Source organism: Meleagris gallopavo, chromosome 1, assembly GCF_000146605.3.
Source record: "Meleagris gallopavo isolate NT-WF06-2002-E0010 breed Aviagen turkey brand Nicholas breeding stock chromosome 1, Turkey_5.1, whole genome shotgun sequence".
NCBI classification, from domain to species: domain Eukaryota; kingdom Metazoa; phylum Chordata; class Aves; order Galliformes; family Phasianidae; genus Meleagris; species Meleagris gallopavo.
This window is the reverse complement of record NC_015011.2, coordinates 108,886,744-108,894,795: the sequence shown is the minus strand read 5'-3', so window position 1 is coordinate 108,894,795 and position 8,052 is coordinate 108,886,744. Positions and strand designations below refer to the sequence as shown.

The 8,052-nt window shown below is 42.3% G+C and overlaps 1 protein-coding gene across 1 annotated transcript; it reads left to right on the top strand.

Moving 5' to 3' along the window:
• The first annotated feature begins 1,381 nt into the window (after positions 1 to 1,381).
• Positions 1,382 to 5,780, top strand: LOC104914540 (trefoil factor 2-like). The gene is made up of 4 exons (XM_010724393.2): positions 1,382 to 1,610; positions 2,846 to 2,992; positions 4,813 to 4,962; positions 5,579 to 5,780. Exons 1-4 carry the CDS (start codon positions 1,532 to 1,534, stop codon positions 5,584 to 5,586), a joined length of 384 nt encoding a protein of 127 aa, XP_010722695.1. The 5' UTR covers positions 1,382 to 1,531; the 3' UTR covers positions 5,587 to 5,780.
• Positions 5,781 to 8,052: the final 2,272 nt, after the last annotated feature.

Genomic DNA, 8,052 nt, shown 5'->3' with positions numbered 1-8,052 from the left:
CCTCACTATAAGAAAGAAATTGAGCCCCTGGAGAATATCCAGAGAAGGGCAAAGAAGCTGTGAGGGATATGGAGCACAAGTCTTATGAGGAGCAGCTGAGGGAACTGGGGTTGTTCAGTCTGGAGAAGAGGAGGCTCAAGGGTGACCTTATCACTCTCTGCAACCACCTGAAAGGAGGTTGTGATGAGGTGGGATTGACCTCTTCTCCCAGGCAACGGCAATAGGATGAGAGGGAATGGCCTCAAGTTGCACCAGAGGAGGTTCAGGTTGGATATTAGGGAATATTTCTTAGAAGGGGTGGTGAGGTAGTGGCCCAGGCTGCCTAAGGAGGTGGTGGAGTCACAGTTCAAGAACTGTTTGGATGTAGCACTGAGGGACATGGTTTGGAGTGGTCACAAACATGGGTTGATGATTGGACTGTATGATCATGGTGGTCTTTCCAATGTTAATGATTCTATGATTCTACAGAAATTAATTCTTGTGGTTTCTTTTTCTTCTTTGTAGAACAAGCTCTTTCCTATAGGGTTCAAAATACATCTAAACAAATAAATTACCTTCAAAACTGTCTTAGAAGTTCAAAGTTTATCAAGGAAAGAGGAAGAAAATAAACTCATCTATAATAATTAAAGACATAAAGACATAATTTTGTCGAGGAAAAAAAAAACAACTTTGAATTTCACTTCTGATTATGAACAAGAGGAGTTCCCTGGTGGCTGGGAAGTCATAAGCCCTTGAAATTGATAGTATGCGTATATTCTATCTAGGTTCACTTAGCTGGGACTAGTAAAGAAAAATACAATTAAAATATTCATACAGTAAATTCAATTATTTAAAGAAGCCAGATTTCCATGGGGCAGACACCCTTGCATAGGATGACTACTCTGCAGTATCAGCTGGCAGGTAGGGGACCACCCCCTGGAGAAGTACCATCCCCAATGGGTCAGACTGAGATCACACAAAAGCTCTCCTTTTCTTACCCAAGTGTCCCTTGAAGTGTCCCTGTAGCTTGAAGGTTTTCCAGCTCCGACTGCCCTGCCACATAAGCTGAAGAGTAAATGTAACTCAGACTGAACTTAAGGACAAGGAATATTTGTGGTAGAAAGAATGTTCTTGGAAAGGAAATATATGTATATGTTTTCCAGTAGAAGTAACCATTTGAAGCTGCTTAGTGTTCTGAAACACTCACATGGCTATGATGTCAGCTAGGAATGCCAGAGGCATGCAGTAATGTCCAATTAATAGATTAGGGGATCACGTAATAGATATGTGATCTAGGGGTATATAATAAATATGCAATGAAAAGTTCACACAAACCTAGAAATTTATCTCAGGGATATCAAACTATACACGGTAACATTTCCTAATTAAACAACAACAAAAAGAGCAGCCTCTGGGTGAAGCTTTGCAGGGAACAATGTTATCAGATCTCTCCAGGTAAACATGAGGACCGTATAAAACAGGCTGCTTGAGGCAAAGCAGCACCTCTCCTCCACCTCCCTTCCCAGCCATTGGCCTGAGGGCTCCCAAAGCAATGGATGTAAAGGGGATCTGCTTGCTCTTTGTCATCCTCGCTGTAGCCCTCATCAGCTCAACAGAAGGAAAACCACCATGTAAGTACATTTCCTTCCTTGCTTTTGCAGGTATGTACATCAGCCTGATCATACTGATTATAATAACAGCAAGAGCATACCTCCAGATCACATACCATATGGTGACTGTATTGCTCTGGCACTATTCCCAAATCTGGAGTTTAATTTTTAATTTTGTTTTCAGAGAAAGCTACAGTAAAACAACAACAAAAACTGCAGGTGAACTACTGGTGAAATAACCAGAAACCTGCCCCAAAGATGAAAGAACAAAATGCCTAGGAGTTCACTAGAACAGGACTGGGACTGGAGTAGTAGTTAGGTTTGTCTGAAGAGTCTCCTGACATCCATTTCATATTACTTTTCTGCAGGAATGTGTTTTCAGATAAGTCTATCTGCCTCATCAGTAGAAGACAAGTCATTCAAGTAACTCGGGAAATGGAAAGCAAGTAGCTCAATGGCACGTGCAAAGGGACATCTCCAGAATTTCTTGGTTGTAGTTGACTATGTAGTAGATATTAGTAGCAAAATATTAAAAGACACCACTCAGAGGGCGGTGACACACCCTCAAGGAGATTGCTCAAGGAGATTGTGAATGCCCCATCTCTTGATGCATTCAAGGCCAGGCTGGATGTGGCTCTGGGCAGCCTGGTCTGGTGGTTGGAGATGGCAGGGGGGTTGAAACTAGATGATCATTGTGGTCCTTTTCAACCCAGGCCATTCTGTGATTCTATGAAAAGTGCAGCTATAATTATTTGTATGCAACTCTGTTCTTACAGTGACCTAAAAGATAACACTAAGGTTTTTTTAAATCTTTATACTTAGTAAAGACCCACAGGACCCTTAACTGATTCTTTCCTCAAATGAGATGAGCAAATCAATAAATATTTACCAGCTCAATACCTGAAGTTATGATTTTTGGCATTTGATGTGATCTGTTTAAATTTCACTGTCCCACTGTGCTGGGCTGGGCTGGATGCATGTGGGACCATGCCATACTGGGTGAAGTACAGATCTTACTGAAGTTGATATGGGAGCCATTAGGGAGGGGCCCAGCATTTCACTTGCCATCTATTTGCCATGAACAGATCTTAAAACAAATATTTTAAGTTCTGATCTTAACAAACAAAAGAAAACATACACTTACAAGATAGACAAAGTCCAGGGAAAGCTTATGGTTTCAAGAGAACACTTGATAAATGCACCTCTGCTAAAAATCAAACTAACACCCAGTAACTTTGGATTTTTGTGCTCAACAGCAAAATGCCAGTGCAAAATAGCAGCCAGGGAGCGGAGGAACTGCGGCCCCCCAGGAATCTCAGCAGCAGACTGCAGGAAAGCTGGGTGCTGCTTCAATGCGTCAGTGCCTGGCGTCCCCTGGTGCTTCACTGCTAAACCAAAGAAAGGTAACACCTCCACCAGAAATACTAACTTACCTAGTGTTTGCTTACACAGAAACACGTACAATCAGGGAGCAGCTCTGTTCTTACTCTTGAGCCAAAGAAGTGGGTGCAAACCATTCTCAGAAGACCTTCGGTAGAAAAATGCAAAGTCAAATATTGATTGCCTTGTCAGGCTTGGAACGCATCCTCTGCACAAGATATTTCTTTTTCCTTCAGGCTCCTAGTTATCAGATAGCCCAAGCTGGCTGTTTAAAAACATTTCACTGCCAGTTGTGGTCTTGTCTGTCAGTGGAGCATATGATGCTTGGCACTTACCTAAAATGGGCTTCTATGTGGCTGACAAGGACATTAACGCCACTTTAGCAATGTGTTAAAGAGATCAGAAAGTCCTCAGCACATGAATCCATCATTTAAAAACATGGACATTCTCTAACTTACAGGTTTTTCTTCTTTTCTTTTTTTAAGATTATTTTCATGCTTACCACTTCCTTCATTTTCTGCATGGTTCCCAGTATAATTCCAATGGGTAGTTCTTTTTTTCTTTCCTGGTTTTTCTTCCAGTGTTCATTTAATGAAATCTCCAAATTATGTCAGGGCAGATAATTTTCTCCATTAGATTTTTCCTTCTGAAGACCCATTGGAAAATCTGAACTCCTTCCATCTTATGTTCCCATAGAGGGTCAGAGACACTCACCCAAATCCTTCAATAGCTGAGTGCATTTCATGTAACTGTTGAATGTGCACTGCCAACTAGACGACTCCTTCTTAGGAGAACTTCAGTGCAATTTTGGCCATTGTACCACCAGCCCTGGACACATGAAATAAGAGGAAGTGAGGGTACAAAGGCAGTGTTAACAAATAATTAACTTGGTGTGAATCAAGATTGTTCAACAGGTCGTAGAACTGCTGAAATTTAATTTTGACTTTGAACACTGCTTGCTTTTCTTGTAAATCTTGAAAAAGAAATGGCTGTATCTCACAGTGTCATTTTCATGGAGTTGCTTTTCTGAGCACTAATCTTCTAAGATAGGAATACCAAATTATTCAATCTGGGTGGTGAAAGTATTTTAAGAAGGTTTTAATGTTGTGGAAGGGGACTTAATGTGGATTCCCCACAACTACACTTCCTATCTGTTGGTTGCATTCCCACAAAAATTCCTTCCTTGCATATAATTTTAATTTGTTGGATGAGCTGTGTTTCCTCACAAGTGACTTAGTTCCTCCACAACTGAAGTTGGCATGGAGGTGAGTGGATCTTCCTCTCCCCACTTCAGCAAGGCTGCTGAAATGTTGGCCTTTTGCATTGAGCCAGACACAAGGCTGCTGCACGTGGTATCATCAGGGAAGATAAAGAATCATTGAATATGAAGTTGAAGGGAAACCACAAAGATCACTGAGTCCAACTTCTGGCTCCACACAAGACCACTCAAATTCAAATCCTATGTCTAAGAGTGTCATCCAAACACTCCTTGAACTCTGGCAGCTTGGGGCTGTGACCATTCTGCAGTTGGTTCTCTGCTCCACTGCTGGATCTGCAAAAGGCAAAACTGGGTTGCTTGCTGCCTGCCAGGCACTTCTAGGGATGAACTTTGGCCCATCTAGCCCCTAGGGTGCAGCAGAAGTTTCTCATCTTTTGGTATGTAGCTTTGCATACTAAGCATAGTAAGTGATCTTTCTGCCTGAAATCAGTGTGGAAAAGGTCACCACAGCTGTTGTGCTTGCTCATGCACCCCATCTACCTTTTATTTGTGAATTTTTCTACCAGGTACGTTGGGCATAATGTAACACAGCCTCTATCCTTCCTTCCTTTTTGCTTTACACAGTTAAGAAAGTGTGCCCTGCTGATCCTCGTATCCGAGTGAACTGTGGCTACCCTGGCATCACAGCAAAGGAGTGCTTAAGCAGGAGATGCTGCTTCCGGGCACATCCTGCTGGTGTCCCCTGGTGCTTCTACCATCGCACAGTCGAAGAAGGTAAAATCCAAATGAGATATCTCTCTTGTGTCCCCATGGCCACCCCACTGTTCCAGAACAGAACAGGAATCTTCTCCGATTCTCAGTGTAGGTTCAGAGCCTCCTCACCCGAAGGCATGAGTGGGTAATAAACCCTAAAAGACCAGCTTCTTGCACGGAGGTGTGGTGCTGGTGTGTCCCAGGGCCAGGGACCTGAGGGCAATTGGGGCTCAAGTGTGAGTGCAAGCCCTTGGCTAGCATGATGATAGAGGTGTGGCTATCAAGTCCAATCTGCTTTATCACAAGAGGCAAAGGCTTCTTTTTTGAGACATGGAATGAACCTGACAGAAATTTCTGATCCCCTCCTCCTGTGTTACAGCACAATTGGTGCAGCCCTGACTGTTTCCAAGCCACCCCATAGTCGATTCTGCCCCTGGGACTCTCATTTGATTTAATGATCTGAATCATAGCTAGGAAACACAAGAAAAGACAGGTGGGACACTAGTTGCTAAAGTCTGCTTGTTGGATGTGCACACTCTTTTTAATGTACTGCATCTAGGCAAATACTTCCTTGCATTATGTCAAATTTGGGGAAAAAACATATCCCGTAACCTGCTGCTTCTCTTTTCCTCTCCAGGTTGTTAAAGTAGAAACTTCCTGAAGAACCTGCTCAACTGGGAAATAACAGCCAGATGTCCCAGCTCCAACTTTCTGTTTGTAACAACAATGATTTCTAGGTGATTTTTTCTTCATTCTGAAGAAAATATAACCACAACTTTTATTTTCTCAGTAGGGTAGTACAAACAATTTTTCAACATAATAAAAGAACCAAAACACAGTCCATGAGTCCTCTGCTATCTTTATTTCAAAGCTGCATATTTCTGCTTCTCATGAAGTCAGACATCTCAGTGATGTCTGCTGCTTACATTTCACGTTTGTGAGCAGCTGTGTGTATGTGCTACCTGATTGGTGGCTCTTTTCAGCACTGAAAATACTCAGCGCTTCCCTTCACACCGCTACAACAGTAGGGCTGGTTTGCTTTTTCCCCTCAGGACATAAGTGAAGTTCCATTTACTTGGGTGCTCCACAGAAAAGAATCATAGTATCATTAAGCTTGGAAAAGACTACTAAGTTGACTTAGTCCAACACCAACCCATCCCCACCATGCCCACTGACAATGTCCCTTTGTGCTGCAAGAAGAAAAAACCTCCTTGGAGATTTCACTACGATGACTGTCATCCAAGTGTGTAAAAATGAATTATTTCTAAAATTCCATTATCTTACACTTAAAGTGGGCTTAATAATAATGGGATTTGAACATGGTTGCAATATGAGCAAATAAATTGAGAAGTCTTCTGAAGACCTTTGAAGTTCTTTGCTAAGGAAGATTTGGTACCCATGTTGTAACCCATAGGAATTTGGGAGGCCTAAGTACAGGATTTTATATACTGCTACAATACAGGTCCTGCTGGCCTCCCCCATTACAACTTCCAGGAGGTGAGTTTGGTACAGATATGAGGTAGGGATGGGATGTGATCAGTAAGCCCTAAGGGACTTACTATGTGGGGAGTTTACAATATGTGAGTGGCTGAGATTTGTAGATGGTTTTCAACATCGTCCAAATATATTTGGAGAAAAAGTGTGAAGAACGTCTAAGCTGGTAAGAGAACCAGCTGAACAGGGAAACTAAGTTCTGAATATTTTTCTGGGTAAACAAAAGTAGGTCAGCTACACAACTGTCATCAGCAGAGGTGCTACCATAATAGGAATCAATTCTGTGACACAAAGCCTTTGTGCTGATGAGGCTGTTGTGCAAACAGTGAATGATGTTGAAAATCACCAGTGCCTGGTGGTCCTCAGTAGGCTGTTATCAGGACAGCAGATTGCAACCAATGCTTTGGCTTCTCAAAGACTGAGAAGAAAATGTTTGGCACTGTAGATCAATTCCATGTGTGGCTCTTCAGTGAGGAGCAATCTGGCAAAAAGACGTGACTGAAAACAGATACACTTTTTAACGTCTGCTTACTGTCTCCCATCCCCAAACATCACTAGAAAGGCCATGCTCCCTGTTCAAGCTCTGGCAAAGCTCCCATTCAGAGGGAAGATTTCAGGCAAGATGCTGGACCAAACTGAAAAGAGCACAGAAGCCGAAATGTTCCTGTAGAAAACAGCTAAACCGCAGAGTTGTGTCACAAATATCCATGAGCTACTGGCCTAAAGTTTCAGCTCTGGAGTTTAGTAATAGGAGACACTTGTCCCATATGTTCAAGTATTTCGAGACTCTTGGTCACAAAGAAGAACCTGAAAGCTCGAAATGATGCTCTCAAACAGCAGAAGCTAAAACATAAGAGCTACTTCTGATTCCCTGATACAGCATTTGTGGTCCCTGACCCAATTTACCACAGGTACACCATGGCAGGAGGAGACTGACAACATGTGCTCAGTGGTAGAAGACGAATTGGAAAACAGATAGACTTCGCTTTACAATACTTCTGTTGCAGTGCACGATGTTTGGTCCACTTACAGTAGCACTCACATACATGGGAGTGGACTGGTGTGGTTTGAAGCAGCTATCATCAGTCTAGTGATCTGAGTCTATCACATTTTGAAAAGCTGAATCTGGGAAGTAAAACCTGATCCATGTACTCCTTCTTGCTACAAAATGGGATTTCCCCACTTCCTGCCCTTTCTCAGGCTTGGCATTAGACCTTACCCAAGGGGACACTGTCATGGCAGCATGCAGCTTTCAACAAACAGAAGCAGAAAAATCCTGAGCTTCATTTAACTTTTGCTTCTTCTATAATGATTTTGAAGCAACTTCCTCATTGTACCTCAGGAGAAAGCAAAAAAAAGCACTGGTAAGACTTCTGGTGAAGCTACAAAGTATGTTTAACATCTGACTGTAAGGATATGGGGAATTGAGTGAGGAGGGCCCAGGAACAGGGGTCACAATTTGATCTTTCACTTTCATGTTTTCTTAATATTTTCCATCTCTAGGAGAGATCAATGACAGGCACAAAACTGCAATGGTAAGCAGCTAGCAATGCAATTGCACAACACTGCATAAAAAGTTCGCAGATATTCTTGAAAAAATCTGCAAGGCAACAAAAA

Coding starts and splice junctions, on each gene's coding strand:
- LOC104914540 (XM_010724393.2), top strand. CDS start 1,532: ATGGATGTAAAGGGGATCTGCTTGCTCTTTGTCATCCTCGCTGTAGCC. Junction 1,611..2,845: donor AACAGAAGGAAAACCACCAT/GTAAGTACATTT, acceptor TGTGCTCAACAG/CAAAATGCCAGTGCAAAATA. Junction 2,993..4,812: donor CACTGCTAAACCAAAGAAAG/GTAACACCTCCA, acceptor TGCTTTACACAG/TTAAGAAAGTGTGCCCTGCT.